Source organism: Balaenoptera borealis (genome assembly GCF_965194805.1).
Source record: "Balaenoptera borealis genome assembly, chromosome: 11".
Taxonomy (NCBI): Eukaryota; Metazoa; Chordata; class Mammalia; order Artiodactyla; family Balaenopteridae; genus Balaenoptera; species Balaenoptera borealis.
In genome coordinates, this window is record NC_138868.1 from 2,029,144 (window position 1) to 2,047,527 (window position 18,384).

The following is an 18,384-nucleotide window of genomic DNA, read 5'->3' on the forward strand; positions in this document are numbered from 1 at the left end:
ATATATATATATATATATATCTTCTTCAGATTCTTTTCCCTTATAGGTTATTACAAGATACTGAGTATAGTTCCCTGGGCTATACAGTAGGTCCTTGTTGTTTACCCATTTTATATATAGTAGTGTGTATATGTTAATCCCAAACTTCTAATTTATCTCTCCCCCACCCTACTATCCCCTTTGGTAACCGTAAGTTTGTGTTCTATGTCTGTGAGTCTATTTCTGTCTTGTAAATAAGTTCATTTGTATCATTTTTTTAGTTTCTACATATAAGTGATATGAATATGATTATCTGTCTCTCCTGTCTGACTTACTTCACTTAATATGGTAATCTCTAGGTCCATCCATGTTGCTGCAAATGGCATTATTTCATTCTTTTTTATGGCTGAGTAATATTCCATTGTGTATGTACGTGTGTGTGTGTACATATATATATATATATATGTACACACACATACATATACACACACCACATCTTCTTTATCCATTCATCTGTTGATGGACACTTAGGTTGCTTCCATGTCTTGGCTATTGTAAATAGTGCTGCTATGAACATTGGGGTGCATGTATCTTTTTGAATTAGCGTTTTCTCTGGATATATGCCCAGGAGTGGGATTGCAGGATCATATGGTTAACTCTGTTTTTACTTTCATAAGTTACCTCCATACTGGTCTCCACAGCAGCTGCACCAATTTGACATTCCCACCAACAGTGTAGGAGGGTTCCTTTTTCTCCATACCCTCATTTATTATTTATAGACTTTTTAATGATGGCCATTCTGACTGGTGTGAGGCGATACCTCACTGTAGTTTTGATTGCATTTCCCTAATAATTAGTGATACTGAGCATCTTTTCATGTGCCTGCTGGCCATCTGTATGTCTTCTTTGGAGAAATGTCTATCTAGTCTTCTGCCCAATTTTTGATTGGGTTGGGGTTTTTTTGATATTAAGCTATATAAGTTGTTTGTGTATTTTGGAAATTAATCCCTTGTCGGTAGCATCATTTACAAATATTTCCTCCCAGTCCATAGGTTGTCTTTTCATTTTGTTTATGATTTCCTTTGTTGTGCAAAAGCTTTTAAGTTTAATTAGATCCCATTTATTTTTGTTTTTATTTCCATTACTCTATGAGACAGATCCAAAATAATATTGCTGTTATTTATGTCAAAGAGTGTTCTGCCTATGTTTTCCTCTAGGAGTTTTATAGTATCCAGTCTTACATTTAGATGTTTAATCCACTTTGAGTTTATTTTTGTATATGGTGTTCAAGAATGTTCTAATTTCATTCTTTTACATGTAGCTGTCCAGTTTTCCCAGCACCATTTATTGAAGAGACTGTCTTTTCTTCATTGTATATTCTTGCCTCCTTTGTTGTAGGTTAATTGACCATAAGTGCGGGGGTTTATTTCTGCGCCTTCTATCCTGTTCCATTGATCTATATGTCTGTTTCTGTGCCCGTGCCATGCTGTTTTGATTACTGTAGCTTTGTAGTATAGTCTGAAGTCAGGGAGTGTGATTCCTCCAGCTCCACTCTTCTTTCTCAAGATCGTTTTGTCTTTTCAGGGTCTTTTGTGTTTCCATACAAATTTTAAAATTTTTTGTTCTAGTTCTGTGAAAAACGTCATTGGTAATGTGAAACGGATTGCACTGAATCCATAAATTGCCTTAGGTAGTACAGTCATTTTTAACACTATTGATTCTTCCAATCCAAGAACACAGTGTATCTTTCCATCTGTTTGGGTCATCTTCAATTTCTTTCAACAGCATCTTACAGTTTTTGGAGTAAAGGTCTCTTGTCTCCTTAGGTAGGTTTATCCCTAAGTATTTTATTCTTTTCGATGTGATGGTAAATGGGATTGTTTCCTTAATTTCTCTTTCTGATATTTCGTTGTCAGTGTATAGAAATGCAACAGATTTCTGTATGTTAATTTTGTATCCAGCGACTTTACTGAATTCATTGATGAGCTCTAGTAGTTTTCTGGCAGCACCTTTAGGATTTTCTACATATAGCATCACGTGATCTGCAAACAGTGACAGTTCTACTTCTTTTCCAATTTGGATTCCTTTTATTTCTTTTTCTTCTCTGATTGCTGTGGCTAGGAATTCCAAAACTATGTTGAATAGAAGTGGTGAGAGTGGGCATCCTTCATCTTTTTACATTTAAATAGTGCTCCCTCTAGATTTGGACATAAGGAGTCATTAAATTCAATTTATTTTCTATGTGTCAAACTAGTTATCCCAACGCTATTTATTTGAATACATCATCTTCTTTTCACTGACTTAAGTTGTTACCTTTATCATATTTCAAACTCTCATTTAATCTGTGTCCATTTCTAGATTGTCTTATGGATGGCTGATGGGCCTGGTGATGGGCCAGCCTCAGTTATTTGACTTTTGAACTTTATGATGTACTTGTGAGTATAGCAGGTTTCCCCCATCTCTCTTACTCATAAGAGGAAGCCGCATTTCACACAGTACAGTCAACCAGGGAACCCATGGCATGGCCTCAGACCAAAACACTCTAGACACAGGATTAGCTCTTGAGTTGGACGGGAAGCCTGGAGTGTTTGGGACTGAGTCCTCACCTTGGCAGCTAATGCTGTCAGGGAACAGGAGCACTTGTTTCTTCCGGGCTCCCTCACACGGCAGAATCCAGACAAGGGATGCACCGGGGTCTCGGGTCTGACCCTGGGGGCCATTTCCTACTCATGTATGATCACAGTTTCAGGGCATCTTATGAAAACTGAATTCAGTAACTCAAGAAAGTAAATAAGCCTAATTCAAAAAGGAAAAGAATGGCAATAAGAAAAATCTGTAACATATAGCCAGTCCCTCCCCTCCCCAGGCCAACCACCAGAAAAGAAAATAACTGACACGGTAAAGTGTTATAGTTGGAGTGCTGTTATAACCAGTGCGGGTCAAAATGGTTTCACATCGTGACTTGGACAGCAGTGACTCAGTTTCCTTATCTAATCTAGACCACCTGTACCAATGTGGCTTTTCCAGCCTCATCCTTGTGAAGCTAGCCCAGAGGAATGCTGCTCCTGTCCCCGGACCTCCTGCTTGGTGCTCTCCTTTACTGACTTGTAAACAAAAAAGTAGTGGTTAAGAGCAGATTCTAGAGCTGTAGTGCAAGTTCAGATCCTAACTGCACCTCTCCTACCTGCTGGACCTTGAATGAGTCATTTAACCTCTGTTTCAGTTTCCCCATCTGTAAAATGGGGATAATAAGAAAGAGTGCCTTCCGCAGAGGGTTACTGGGAGGATTAAATGAATGACTAATGTGAAGTACACAGAATGGTGCTGACATATAGTAAGGTTATATAGTATTGGTTAAATGCATGTCCCTACCTCAAGATGAGTCATTCAGTTCATCTTTATCATGGTAGGTGCCTGACAACGTCGATGGAGAGGGGCGTTTGAATGAGTAGAATCACCTTCAGAAAAAAGTGCAGTTGCACCCTCATTAGACTATTTAGGATAATGGGTAATCTTTAAAACCTGGTGCTTTTCTGGAACACAGAGGGCCAGGCTGCACCAAAGAGCTCCAGATGCTTTTTCAGAATTGTACAGGACTTGCATTACATGCTCTTTTTTTTTTTTTTCACATAAATTTTAGAATCAGCTTGCCTGATTTAAAAAAAAAGTGTGTGTGTGTCCCCATATTCTGCCAGTAGTTTCTATTGAAACTGCAATCAATTTAGATTAACTTAGAATTATCTTTCTTACAAATATTTTTGACTTTCTAGCCAAAAATAGGAGAGATTTATCCATGTGTTCAAATCAGTTGTAATGTCCCTCAGTATTTTTTAGCCCTCTGTTCGTATAGATTTTCTGTATCTTAAAATTCATTATTGGGTATTTTTAGGAAGACTACTAGTTTTTTTAATTTGGCGATCGTGATTTTTTTCATGAATTTTTCATTTTGAGATAATTGTAGATTCACATGCAGCTAGCTGTGAGAAATAATAGAGAGATCCCACGTAGCCTTCACCCAGTCTGCCCCAGTGGTACCATTTTGCAAACCGTAGGACCAGATCACTGCCAGGACACAGACACCGACACAGGGGAGCTTCTGTCACCCCAGGGTCCCTCATGTAGCCCCCTTTCACAGCCACACTCCCTTCTCTCCCATTTTACCTTGTCCTTAGCCCCTGGCAACCACTAATCAGTTCTGCATTGCTTTAATTTTGTCTTTACAAGAATGCTCTATAAATGGAACCGTACAGTATGGGACCTTTTGAAACTGGCTCTTTTCACTCAGCACAGTTCTCTGAAGACTCATCCAGGTTGCTGCATGTATCTTTGCATTCTTGGTGCGACCCTATTTACATTGGTTATTTTTACAGCTGATGGACCCTGGTGACTAATAGGTTCCCTTTTTTTGCGCTGACTATCATAGATGAAATCAGTATGTGTTCTTTTATTATGCCAGCCTTGTCAGATCAGTGGAATTCTGGCTCCACAAAGAGGCTGTGGAAGATTTCATTAAGGATGTGACTATTTTAAAATATATGCTCAAAGAAAAAAACAAAAGCTCCTGTGGAAAAAACATTTTGTTCTTAATTTTCTTTTTTTCAACCACTTTGTTGAGTCACGATTGACAAACAAAATCTGTACATAATTAATGTATACAACGTGATGAATTTGGAGATAAGTATATACCTATGAGACCATCACCACAACCTAAGCCATCAACATACCCATCACCTCCAAAAGTCTCCTCACGCCCTCCTTATCATGTATATTATTATTTCCTAAGAACGCTTAGCATCAGATCTACCCTCTGACCAACTTCTGAAGCACACAATGCAGGGCTGTTGACTGCAGGCACTGCGCTGGACAGTTGCTCTCTAGGACTCATTCACCCTGCAGAACTGAAACTTTGTGCCCTTTGACAAACTCCTCCAAGCTGCCTCCTCCCCCTGCCCCTGGCAACCACCATTCAACTCTCTGCTTCTCTGCGCTTGACTATTTTAGATTCTTCATATAAGTGATATCATACAGTATTTGTCCTTCTGTGTCTGGCTTATTTCACTGTCCTCCACATTCATCCATGTTGTCACAAATGGCAGGATTTCCTTCTTGTGAAAGAATTCTTGTACAACAACTCTATTTCTGAATGCTAACAGGATTCAGGGGGAAAAAAGTCCTTTTTACATCATTTATGTTTGATAGAGAGTGGGATAGAAGGAAGCAAGTTTGCTTCCTATGGGATAGACGCAAGAGTTCAGGGAGCCCCCGAGGGGCTTGGGAGCCCTGGGGCCATCCTGTGGGGGTGGGAGGAGGGCATTCCTGTCTTGAATGCTCCCCTGGGAGAGGGCCTCACTTTCTCCCAGTACCTTCTTGTCTCCTCAGCAGCCCACCCAGTTCTGTCTCTCTTATCTCTGTCTCTCTCCCCAACTCTGTGACTCCTACTCATCTTGAAGCTCCCTGCTCACCCCCATGTACAGGACTGCTCTTGGGGCCGGGGTGAATGCAGACAAAGAACGGGAATCTTTGCAAGAGCTCTGGGGGAGGGTGGGATAAGTTGACCTTCACGGCCTCAGGCTCCCTTGATGGGAAATGGGGTTTGTTAAAGCCCCCACCCAGTCTAGACTGGGCCAGCCCATACACACACACCCCCCTGAGCTAAGAAGGGCAAAGGGCAGCCCCAGTCTAAAACTCCCGTGGGTTCCCCCAGCGTGGATGTGTGTAGGGTCTAGGCTCTAGGAGCTGAAGGGACCTATAAGATCCAGTGCGGTACCCTGCAGGCCGGTGGAGGAGAGGGTGCCCCCTTGCCCTGTGTGTCCATTCTTCCAGGCAGGAGGTATGAGTGTGCACACCAGGCACTGTGCAAGCCCCAGGGGACCAGGAGGAGCTGGGCAGGGACCACCCCTGCTCTTGCAGAGGCCCTGATCCCATCGGCAACACTCCCTGGGCACTGTGTTCCAAAGGAGCCCCGGCACTACCACTTCGGTGAGGAGAAAACTCGCTAGCCCTGCACACACCTTTGGACTAAAGAATATTCTTAAAATCATAATAGTACTCGCCCTTAGCCAGGCACCGTGCTAAGTGCTTTATAAACATCATTTCACTAATCCTTACATCATGGCAGCTTTTGACATAAGAATATTATCACTCCTGTTTTATATATAATCAACCTGAGACTTGAGAGGTTAAGTCGGGCCCAGGGTCACAAAGCTAGTATTGACCCTGAGCAGTGGCTCTGATGAAGTCACTGTCGCTCCTCAAATACCCCCTTGGTATCATTTTAAACAAGTCAGGCTCTCTCCTGACCCTCTCCCCTTCCCCAGGCTGGGGCCGACTTATGTCCCTCCTTCGGAGTGGCCAATTTCTAAGCCTCAGACTGGTCCACAGAGAACCCATCTCCCCTCTCGTTCTTAATGTATAACTGGGTGTTTGTCTGTGGTAAAGGGTGACGAGCCGTCTCCTTCGATCCCAAGGCCGGTGAAGGCAGAAGTAGGTCTTTCTGTTCAGCATTATCTTCAGTGTGTAATCCGCACAGAGCCCATCATGGCCGCTCTGTGAATGTTTGACGAATAAATAAGTGAATGAATAAGCGAGGGGGGACTGCACCGGGGCCTGTCAGGTGCAGGACCCTGGCTGCGGTCCACCCTCCTCACAAGGGCCTGCCCGGTCTGCAGCGGGGCTCGAAGCAGCACTGAGGCCTTACTGCTCTCTCTGGAGCTCCTTCACCCCTGCTCCTCCGCCAGGGCTCACGTCCCCACCCGCACAGTCCATGGCAGCTGGAGTCCGGAGTCTACCAGAGGTCTCTGATCACAGAATCTGCCCCCCTGGAGCCCACTCCCTTCTGTTGCTGTTCTAGAAATACAGGGAAATCAAACGCAGTCACTCTGACGGCCCTCCAGGGCCTTGTATAGGACTATTGCAGTTTTCGTAGATCAAGAGACCAAGGTTTGGGGATGGCAGATGTTCCCGGGTAGAAAACAGTGGTACCTGGGGAGGAACTCAAGTCCGTGCATGCTGAGACCAAGAGTTTCTCCACCACCAGGCTGTGTTCACACGCCTTCCTTGCTTGGTTGGTCGCCCTAGTTATGCCCTCCCCAGAGAGGAAGTCTGCTCCCCCTTCCTAATGGCAAGTCTCCTGTTAGCCTGAGAACCAGGGGCCTTTAGATCTTCTTGTTCCCGGGATAATTCTCACCAGCTCAGGAGGCATGGGGATGGGCCAGTGTTAGGAATGGGACCAGCACCTGATCAAAGGCTCCAAATGAGGGCTCTCGCACTGGGTGATGGAGCTGGAGGTGAGGGACAGAGCGAAGGTCCTGGCCCTCTGCAGCCTGCTGGCCTGAGTGCGGACAATGGTTTGCAAGACCAGTCATGTGGAGGCCAGGTTTTCTGTGCCAAGGGCTAGGCCACTCTTCCTGTCACTACTGCCTACAAAGGCTGGACGTGGGGCTCTGGCTGATCAGGAAAAAGTAAGAATTGCATACGATTCCATCAAAGATGGTTTTCCTATTAAAACATGACTCGTGTTAAAACACAGGGCTTAGTTCAGAGTAAACATTTCGAACTGCTGAGGAGAAGCAGAGATTTATAACACAGAGCGAGACTTAAAGAAGTAAAAGCCCCTGTATACTGACTGAGGCCGTGAATGCTGCCCTGAAATGCCAGCTCAGTTCAGACACGACTTGATCCAACCTGCTCCATCTCTGCTTCCAGGAGCTCCCCCTTACTTCTCACCTCAGTACTCCCAGGTTGGAAGGTCTCGCGGTCCAGCCTGGGCCTTAGGCCCTCCTCACTCCCTCCTGGCTTGAGCTCCAGGGCAGCCGCCCTTGCTCTGTGCCCCCAAATCTTGGCCTCCACCAGCTTTGTTAGATTCCTCTCCCTGGCCGCACGCTCGCTGCTGCCTCTCTCTTCCAAATCGTAAACACAAAAGATGGCCAAAGGTACACTCTGCACGACATTTTTCCTAGTCAGACAAAACCTAATGACTGCCTTTTGTTTCCTTCCATTTAGAAGCATTTCCCTGGCAACCCTGTCTCTCCTTAGTCAACAGCAGCTAACTTCATCCTTCCCCTTTATCAAGATATTGTTTAGAGCAAATAACTCATTAACTGGTACAGCAACTTGGGAACCCTTTCACACCGGCTCTCAAGAGGACCTTTCCCCTGAGAACGGGGCACCCCACAGAGCTTAGGAAGAGAAGTGCCTTCGGGGGCTTTGGTAGGGCTCCGCCAGCAGACAGGCAGCTGTCTGTTAACGACTGCTGGTACCTTCTCTGATTGGATTGAGTAACTTAACAAAAGGGAAGCCGACGTGGCTGGAGTGACCTGCCACATTCGTATTCCTGTGGCATCTCCTCCTAGGTGGCCCAGGTGTGTGTATGAAGGCCTGAGGCCCGCTGCCAGCACCGCATAAGCCCCAGGGGGCCATGTGGGCTCCGTCCCCGCTGATTCCTCAGCTCCCCAGCAGCATTCTCTTTCATTTGAAAATATACTCATTTGATAAACAGACTGTGTTCCAGAACTTTCTAGGTGACCTCCCTTCTCTTCCTCCTTTTCCACTGTTAGGGGTTGGAAAGGCAATAGGTTTGCTTTCTCAGTGTCTCTGGAGTGATTTTTGGGGCAAGAAGAACGCCCCTTGTCTATGACACCAGAGTTGAGGCTAAGCTTTCTTAGGGAAAGGACGGGCTCTCTGGCCTGGCTGGGAGCTGGTGGCCAACTGAGAACTTGCTTTGGCGGAGGGACCTGGGAGGAGCCCCTCAGCTAGGCTTGCTCGTGTAGAAGGAGTGAGGGGAGCTTCTGCCTCTCACTCTCCCTCGCAGACTGCTCCAGCCACAGGCAGGGGCTAGGAATCTCCCTACCAGGGCAAGTGCCGGACCAGCCTCCTTCAGAGAGCAGCCCGAGACACAGGCTACGCTTTGCCAAGGTTTTGTCTCTATCAGAAAGCAGGTCTGTGTTCCTAACCCACACGGTACACTGGATGGAGGCTGGTGTACTGTGTATACAGCAGGTGACTGGATAAGAAGCGAAATGGCTTCCATCTTTAGAGCTCTGCGGCTTTGCATTTCCAACTTCCTCCCATCCCTGCCTCACTCATATTTCCTGGATTTGACATGTGTGCCTCTGGGCACAACCTGTGAGAATTACAGATTGCCGGGGGCGCGGGCGGGGGTGGTGGTGCAGCGGTGTCCGATTGGCACAGAGCGTCTAATGTTCAGACCTGACAGGGAAGGGGAAGGGGTTGCCTGGAGAGGGTCCCCATCTGGACAGAATGTTCCCCTACATGGGGCAGCCGGCACAGCTCACGAGAGCATGTCTTCGGTCCTCAGATCCCACAGTGTGCACGCCATGGCATGTCACACCCATAACCATGCGTCTCACACTTCAGGGGCCCAGCCCTGTCACGTAGAGGGCCACCCACATCACTGGTTCTGGACAGGTGTCGACGGGTCCCTTTTCACATGGAACTGCACGCTGAATGGGAAGCCCAGCGTGCCTTCCATCTGATGGGCCACGCCAGAGGGTTGCTCACACCCAGGCGTGCGACCCTGGCCCCACTGTGCAGTGGCAGCACCCACACAGATATCGAGCCTTGCAGCTGCGAGGTGAGTTGCTGTCATTCCGCATGGGGTGGGAGAATGAGCCCACGCAGGCAGCAGAGGCCACAGGCCGCCACAGCCTCTCGCTCAGGCACTGTAATTCCAGAGGTCCCATGCAGGCTTTGGGCCTTCGGGTCTGGGGCTTATGGACGCGGGCCCCTGCCCACCCCGGTGCTCTGACTCCGTCTGCCCAAAGGCGCTTGCAGTGTCGGCCATCCTCTGGAATAGGACTCCCGGGCACGGTGGGCCGGGTTGTATCCTAGTCACCTCCTGACTCACCAGGGTCTAGGCCATCACCTGGGCTAAGTCGAATGTTCTCTCTATGGACAAGCCTGCCCGAGTCCTGGCCCACTCACCATCAGCCTGCACGCTCTGGGCCTCAGCCCGGTTCCAGGAGAGTCATGATGGGGCTTGTTCTAGGCCCCTCTGGCTCTCACCCATCCAGGGGATGGGAGAATAGAGAAGGGTGCTGGGCCAGCCTCTAGCAAGCCTGAGTCAATGGTGAATCGTCGTGCTTCGCCCCGTCTCGCTCCCTCACTCTGGGGGTTTTCTCTGCCTTCCTGAGAACACAGCTGTGCCCGCCCATCCTGCTCCTCGACGACCAGCTCCAGCCTGGCTGTGTGACCCTAAGGCCCTGTGATGCAGGGGACAAACATGCCTATCCCGATAATGACACTGGCCTGGGAGGCCAGACCCCAGACCACACCGCACCGAGCCTGGCCAGGGGAGGAACACACTCAGGGGCAGGGTGTGGGCACCCCGTGCAGAGACCTGGACCCTTACGGGCAGAGCCCCTGCCTGCCAAGTTTCTGTGATTATTTTGAAACAGTTCCCAGCAACAGACCCCCCCCTCCCGCCCCCAGCGCTGAGTCTCGCTCGCAGCCCCGGAACAACAGCTCCCGGCTCTCGGCAGCAGCACGTTCCTGCGGGACAGCTGCTGTAACCGGATCGCGAGCCCGGCTGCCAGCACTCTCCACATGAGCACGTCTGCTCTTAGGCCAGGCTCTGGGCTGTGCAGAGCGTGGCTGCTCGACCAAACACGGGTCCCCCCACTTGGATGGCAAACCCCTGTTCAAGGCTGGGATGTCCTACTCAGCCCCGTTTTCAGACTGGGACCACTGGCTTCCAGCTGTAAAACTGCATTCCCTCCGGAGCAAGAGCTCCTCTGCCCACCCCCACAGAACAAACAAAGGGACTCAGGTGCACTTCCCTCCGGCCAGAGGGCCCTGGTGTGTGTCAGTCCAGCCACCAGCCTAGAGGCCAACCCAGGTCCACGAGGGCCCTCACGACGCAGAGCATGCCCGGGTCATCCTCCTGGTGAGTGAAGGCGAGGACAGGGCCAGGTCTGGCTTGCTGAGGCAGGAGCAACAGCTTGGGGTGAAGACATGGCAGTCGCAGATCTAGGGGGACAGCATGCCAGGGGGCGACACAGATGCCCTGACCGGGGTGTACCAAGTAGACCTGCGCCCACCCACAAACTGCAGCGGAGAGATCTGGGTCGGGGCTTGTCCGCCAAGTACAGGGGCGGTTGAGAGGGCTGGACTCCCAGGCCTGACGGCCTTGGGTGGAGGGCTGGGACCGCCTGGCCTGCTCGCGGCTGCCCTCAGTGCCACGCTCTGCAGAAGGCTCTGGTAGGTGGATACACGCCCACGAGCCCAGCTGTCCACACAGCGCCCCTGACTGCACTGGGGCTGCGGCATAGCATTCAGGAGGGCCGCCCTGGGGTCCTGGGACTTGGGACTGTTTGTACAGTCCTCTCCCTGACACAGCCTATTCGGTGGCTTTGACCCCCTGACCCCTATCAGGGAGGTGTGGCTGGCGGGGGAGGGACAGGTTCCCCTCTCCATTCTTCTCAGGCCCTCTGCTCAATCTGTGGCCCTCCCTCCCCAGCCAGGTCCCAGAGCCCAGGGTACAGTGTTCTGATGCGCCTGGGCCAGCAGCCAGCCAGTCACGGAGACACTGAGGACAGGGGCCTCCAGCCCAGACCCTGGTTCCCAAGGAGCCTCAAAGGCCGGAGTCGGGGTGTCCCGCGGAAATCCTGGTGGGATGGAAAATCCCCAGCAGTTGGGCCCCAGGCTGAGCGGTGACACTGCACTTTCCCCGCCTGCTGGGGGTCAGCCGGCTCGCCGCTTCCTGCTTCCCTTTGATGTCCCCGTGTGAGGGAGGGGTCGGCACCCCTCTGGGCTCGGGCACACGCGCCCGGCTGCAACAAGGAGTCTGTGCTCCGGGGCCTGGGGTCAGGCAGGGGACCTGGTGGGCTGGGGAGGGAGGCCAGGTGGAAAAGCCCCAGCCTCGGCAGAGTTCCTGAGAGAGAGGGAAGGAAGGGTCTGCCCTGAGCCCACCAAGGGCATGTCCGCTCTCCCTCCTGGGCTGTCTGATCTGGGAGGGAGACACCATGATGAGCCTCTGTCTAGACGAGGAAACTGAGGCCTGTGGACAATCCAAGCACCGCCACTGAAATGGCCTCCCTGGGGCCTTCCTCTCACACCTGGGGAACTTCCCCAAAAGTTTCAATAGCTGCTGCCGTCTGCCAGCCCTCCCTGCAGCGCTGGGCCCCAGTCTCTGCGTGCACCCTCCCCAGTTCACTGCGTGACGCCGGGCTTGGCCTCCAGCTCCAGGTGGCAGGGCAGAGCTGGTGCAGCCAGGCCTGGTGGCCCTAGTGCCACCATTCTACATGCTCACTGCTGACAAGGCAGGTGCTCTCCCGATCACTGGGACTGAGTGGCCCTCTGACCAGCCCAATAACCCCAGGAGGTACCCTGCTGGTTTTAATTTGGGTTCACAGATGAGGAAAATGACGCGCAGAGAGATCAGGGGACCTGCCCAGTGGCACGTACCTCATCTGTGCTAGAACCGGGGTCCAGGCTGAGTGGCCTGGAGCTGCTGTTGGGCCCTGCGGTGCTGTGCCGCCATATCACACCTACATATTCCACGGTCTCCCAAGAGCCCCCTGGGCCCAGCCCTCCTGCAGAGGTGCCCGAGGGGGAGAGCGCAGGCCGAAGGTCATGCAGCAAGGTCTGGAGCTGAGCTGGGGGCGGGAGAGGGCGCTCTGCTCTCTGCTCCTTCCACATGTGGGGCTGGGGAACAGGTCAACCCTCTAGAAGAACCCAGAGAAAATGGCAGGGGATGACCAGGAAAGCCGGGACTGCAGGGCCCAGGCTGGGAACCTGGAGGCACGCGTACCGCCTTGCAGGATTCTGAGGGGCGGTTAGCCCTCCCTGCAGCAGTGGCTCCTCCGCCTGGGAGTAGGGTGGTCTGGCCCCCGCCCACCTGTGCAAGAAGGCCTTTGAGACCCTGAGGAGAGAAGCTGTGGAGACGCAGGTGGCTGGGGAGGTGACCCCCCCCCCCACTCTTTTAATGTTCAAACAGCCCAGCTTGCTGACTTTGATGCAGGGGGTTAGGCGGAGTGGCTTTGAAGTCAGCCCTTGGGGGACGCTCCTATCAGCCCCTGCGTAGATAATCTCCCACCCGGCCCTGGGACTCAATGCCACTCTTGGGATGCCCCCCCCTTACAGCTTGGGGCCTTTTTGGTGGCCTTGGGAAGAGGGGGCCTTAGGGGGGAAGAAGCAGCCTCTCCTTGGGAAATGGGGAGCGTGGGGGAGGGGCAGCCCAGGACACATGCCCCCAGAAACCCCTGCCCTCTGCTCCGCCTACCCCCAGGCACTGGTGTTCCTCCGAGAGCCCTAGGGCTAGAAGGTGTCTGGAGAACCACCCTCTCTCCCTGGCTCCGAAGGAGCCTGGCCGCAGCCAGTGTGTCCCCGACGTCTTCCACCTCATAGCCCGTGATCTGCTCCCTTGCCTTGTCCGCCAGCCTGGGAGCTCACAGAGGGGCACCCCATCTGATGGCCCCCGCGTCCCAGCACTGCGCCTGCACAGGAGGGCCAGAATGAATGATGAATCAATGAATGATGCAGAAATCTGTTAGCAAGGGTATCTTCGGGATTCTCAGACATCCAGACATTTCAGGAACAAAGGAAGCCAGCAAGTGGCCTGCAGCCCTGGCAGCACGAGTGGGAGGGGCAGTGGGATGAGCGGCCGGCAAGGAGGCCAGGGTCAGGTGAGCGGCTGCTGGGGGCAGCGCCCTCTGCACTGGGGCGGGGCACAGGCCCATTGGGAAGCTAGTTGAGGGGGTGGCGTTTGGCTCCCGAGTGGCCTATGCAGGGAGGGAAGCGATACCTCATCAGGGTGGCACTTGGCCCTCCCAGGTGCCTAGCCGTGGCCTCGGGCATCCCTCTGGGCTCCCACCCCTGCATGTGCAGGGAAGGCCTCTTGGACTCCAAGGCTGCCTTCCCCCACAGCGATGACAGTGGCGGGCCCCAGCATGGCCCAGGGCTCTGCTGCTTGGGAGACCTTTGCCCGAGCACAAGCTGAGAAGGCATGTGAGCCTCTGAGGGCCGGCCCTGCCGCTCCTACGCTCTCTCAGGCCGGTTCTCCAGCGAGCTGAAGGTTCGAGAGTGACATTCTCTCTTCCGAGGTTGGACAGGGAGCCTGACAAAGGCCTGCAGCCCTCCCCGCCATGAGAGGACAGGGCGGGCCGGCCTCCTCAGAGACCGAGCTGAATCCTGCTGTGTCAGCGCCCAGTGGCCTCAGGCACGTCACTCCCTGTGGCCAGGCCGCTCTTTGCTGCATCTGCACGTGCGCGCAGTGCCTCCGTCCCTGGGCCCTGGGCGGCGGGGGGTTAGATCAAGTCGAGCATGATGAAGTGAAGGCGCTGCACGTTTACTTTAGAGGGCTGGTGCTGCTGGCGTGACCGTTCTGCGGGTGACATGTGCCTAGACTAGAAGGCTGTCTCCCTCCCTGAGAAGAGCAGGGGTCCTAGGGGCTGCGAATGAGGCAACGTGAGAGCCGAGGCCGGGTCCTGGGACCTTGGGAACAGCCCGTGGGCCTGGTAGGGTCTCAGCTTCCATCATGAAGAAGGTGCCACAGGGGCCGGGGGCTGGGCAAGAAGCAACACGAAGAGGGGACAGAACCCCAAGCCTTGTCAAGGAGTGGGTCACAGGCTAAGCACGCACGTGTTTTAGTGCACGAGTGAGTGGGTGTGTTAGGGCAGATGGGTGTGAGGGACATCTGTTAGAGTTTCTGAGCAGTTTTCATCCCATTCCTAGAGCCTTCAGGTGGGTTCGGCCTGGCAGGGAAGTCAGAGGGAGACTGTGGACTTCAGGCTGTGGGAGCGCTCTCCCCACTGCCCTGGATCCCGGGCTGCTGCTTTCCCACTGCTGGGAACTGGTCTCTGGGGGCACAGGAGTCCAAGCCTCTACTCCCACCCAGGTTTCACCTGGGTTGAGGTCCCAGCTCCTTTAAGCCAATCTCAAAGGTTCATTTGGAAGTCACGGCCATGTGTTCAAGTCCGCCAGGCTTGGATGGAGGGCAGCGGCTCTGGGGTGAAGTCTTGTCTTAGGCATCAGAACAAGCTGGATGAGGGAGGGCATGGGGAGCCTTTGTTCTAGATGCACACAGATTCCTGGCGACACCAGGGGGTGGGGGCTGAGCAGAGCCCCTCTCAGGGCCTTCTGGGAGGGGCACTCAGAGCTCAGCTGCGTTTAAAAATTAGCAGGCGGAGGAGTTCGAGGCTCTGCAGTTAACCCCTTTTGAGCCTTTGAAGCCTGTTTGAACTGTTAATCAGGAAGGCTGGGCTGAAGGGCTGCCGCCACCCCCCTGAACGCCTGTCCCTGGCTGGGTCTCTGAGTCTGGGCGTTAAAGCCGAGAAACTGCTGTCTGCGTGGGGTCTCCTGAAGCCCCCCGCCCCCTCCAAGACTGTGATGTTGACGGCCTCTTTGTTTTCTCATCTCAGCCTATTCAAGGCCATTTTTCAGCTTGCTGGCTTTGCGTTAAGATTGGGGGGATTTTCCACCCTTCCGAGGTTATGAAATAGCTCAGCAAGGACGAGGCCTCCCCGCGGGAGTCAACCCAGCCTCCCGCACGTGCTGCAGGGAAAGGCTCTTTATTGCCGCAATTCCAAGGGCAGAATGAGAGAGGAGGAAGGACTTTGGGGAAGGGGTCTCTCCCTGTCTGTCCTGGGGAACGGTGGCCAGCAGAGAGCCACGCTGGCTGGAGGCACATCCCAGCAGGGCCGTTTTTAGGCCAGTGGTCATCCACTGCCAATGGTCAGAGGACCAGGAACACTGCTTGCAGTGTGGCCTCTGCAGGGACCATGACCCTCAGGCAGGTGACTTTCCCTCCTCCCTGGTCTCCTGGCTTTCCCGCACCTCTCCGGCTCTGTCCTCGATCTTCTTTGCAGGCTCTCCCTCATGGCCTGGCTGTTAACACCTGAGCTCCTCAGGACCCGTCCAGGGCAGGCTTCCCTCTTCTCTCCAAACTGCTTCCCCGAGCTGCGCCTGCAGCTTCCAGCACCGTCTGTGGGTCCCTGATTCCCAAACGTGTCTTCAGCCTGGCCCTCCACGCTTCAGACCCACGTCCCAGTCGCCGGCCCCACGGCTTCCTTCTGCAGCCTCTCACGCCGTACTCCACCCCACCGGGGCACCTTTTCTCCAACAACAAAGGTCCCTGCCACCCACCCCTGCCATGCAAGCCAGAAACCCCAGAATCATGCCCAGCCCTCCCCCCTCCTAGCTGCCCGAGTCAGTCCAACACCACACCAGGTTGATTTCACCCTGACATCTGCGGAAGAGTTCTGCTTCCCTCTGCTCCCTTCACCACTGCCCAGGCAGGCCAGCGCCTCTGGGCACTGCAGTGCCTCTGTCCCCTTCCAGCACCTTCTGCACTCAGAGGAGGGGGATCATTTCACAACACGAATCCAACTGGGTCACTCCCCGTGTGGGACCTTGCAGAGGCCCTCGGCACTCAGAACAAGGCCAAAGTCCTTAGCAGCGGCGTGGCCTGCTCTCCGCTTCAGGTGCCTGGCCTCTTTCCGGCCCTTTGGCTCGTGGGCTCCCTCCACCAGGGGGCCCTTTGCCTGCAGCTCTTGTCCTGCCTCCCCCACCTTCCCCAAGGGAACTTCTAGGACCCCAGACTAATTCCTGGTGCAGACCCTGTTCCAGGTGGTTCCCGTTATGAATCTCTTCTGTGTCCCCACCTGCAGAGCACTCCCCTTGGGGTACAGTGAGACACACATGCACACACTGGGTAGCCTCCCCCCTGGACCACAAGCCCCAACGAGGGCAGGGGCTGCTCAGTTCCTGTTCCTACCGAGTTCCTACCGCCTGGCGAGTTTTCCACAAAGATTTGTTCAGTGACCAAACCTGTAAAATGGCAATGATCGCTGCCCTGCCTCTCAGACAGAATTCACTGCCTGGGCAAGTGCTGTGTAGATGGCAGAACGCTGCCTCAAAGTCAGCTGTACGTGGCCTGTCTCACTAGCAGGCCTGGAGTGCGGGCGCGCTCTGCGAGGGCCTGCTACCATCTCCCAGAACAGCACAGGCGCAAGAATGAAGGAACAGGAGCTCCCTTGTTGGAGGGAGGGGAGAGAAGGGATTCCACTGGGCCACACTGGGAAAGGGCTCCCCACCCCGTAAAAGCAATCTGCTCCAAGACTACTTCCTGTCACACCCTCAGATGTTCCTCACTTCTGCCCTCCTGGACACACACACACTCTGGCGGACGTGATCTGGCTCCCTGCTCCGGTCGGGCCCTCTCACAGCCCAGGGTCACCTGTGTGGCCGCTGGACTGAACTGCTCTGGTGAACACCTGCCACAACTCGCCTGGGCCCCCGGTGGCCCCGGCCCTCTCTCCCACCCCCATCCCCACCCTGAAGCCCAGCCAGGGCCTTGGTGGGGGCCCAGTCTGCCTGGGCTGTGGCCGGAGGAGCTGGGGCCTGGGCCCAAGCTGGGGACAGGCTTGTGTGCTGGGCACTGGCCCCCCAGGGAGTCCCCATTCTATGACACTAATTGCTACAATTAGCAGGAGAAAGGGCTATTAGATCAGTTTCTTCTCTGGCTGAGGCCTGGCTGCTGGGGAGGGTGAGACCAAGCCCAAAGCTTTTCGAAGCAGCAAGGATTCTTCCATAAATGAGGCCACATTTAAATTGCAAACAAGGGCCTCGCCCAGCCCAAAGAAGGGCTCCCAGAGAAAGGCTTTAGTTCCTCAGATGGAGCGGCTGGGGGAGCGGGTACAAGCTCGGGTTTTGGTTTCGTGGGCCTTCCCTATCTGATCGAACCTTGGGTCATCCAGGCTCCGTCAGTGACCCAGTCCTGCTGGGGCCGGCCAGCCAGGAGGAACAGGGCAATGGCTGGGGAAGGAAGGACAATGCTAGAGGCCACTCCCTCCCCCTCCCCTCCCCCTCCCCTCCCCCTCCCCCTCCCCCTCCCCTCCCCCTCCCCTCCCCCTCCCCCTCCCCCGCACCAGGCCTGCTCTGAGGCCCCCTAGGATGCCTCCTCCTCCCGGAGCGTATGGCAAACCTTCTGGATCTGCTGTCCCAGTGTCGAGAGCCACTCACTCGTCAGTCTGCACTAACTGGGAAAGGTGAGAGGGCCCACTCGGCCTCTACCCAGGCCACCTCTAATTCAGACAAGCCATAGGCCCCTATGCCGGAAACGGCTCAGGGAATGCAGCTGCAAGATAGTTCCAACTAAAGCCCCAGGTGACAGCCTATGGCCTTGGGATGGAGGCACCTGCCAACCCTGAGTTATACCGCTAGCCAAGGAAGAAGGGGGTGCTTCCACTGTCCAGGCCTGGGTCAGGGTCTCTCACTCAGAGGGTGAGCGGTGGGTGCTGGGTGTGGCAGGATGCAGGTCAGGGCTTGCTTCACTTAAAGGGCCAGAGCAGAGATCATCCCAGTCCCCGGAGCGGGTCTCATGGTGGCCCTCACCTGGGGTGCCCCCCAGGGGATATGTGGCAACGTCTGGGGACGTTTTTGATTATT

General features: G+C 53.8%; 2 protein-coding genes across 11 annotated transcripts in view; one reads left to right on the top strand and one right to left on the bottom strand.

Annotated features, from left to right (window-relative positions):
* Positions 1–18,384, top strand: part of KCNQ1 (potassium voltage-gated channel subfamily Q member 1) — a 349,026-nt gene that overhangs the window by 179,937 nt on the left and 150,705 nt on the right. The gene's annotated exons all lie outside the window — the stretch shown is intronic.
* Positions 1–18,384, bottom strand: part of LOC309606045 (uncharacterized protein) — a 129,005-nt gene that overhangs the window by 102,343 nt on the left and 8,278 nt on the right. Inside the window, exon 2 of one of the 6 annotated variants that reach the window (XM_082342555.1) lies at positions 26–3,437. The exons of 4 other annotated variants lie outside the window; for them this stretch is intronic. In XM_082342555.1, coding sequence (XP_082198681.1) covers positions 3,434–3,437 — 4 coding nt within the window. In that variant the 3' untranslated portion in view covers positions 26–3,433. Of the gene's footprint in view, positions 1–25; positions 10,966–18,384 lie in introns of those variants that run through there. One more of the 6 variants, XM_082342552.1, reaches the window with a different exon arrangement.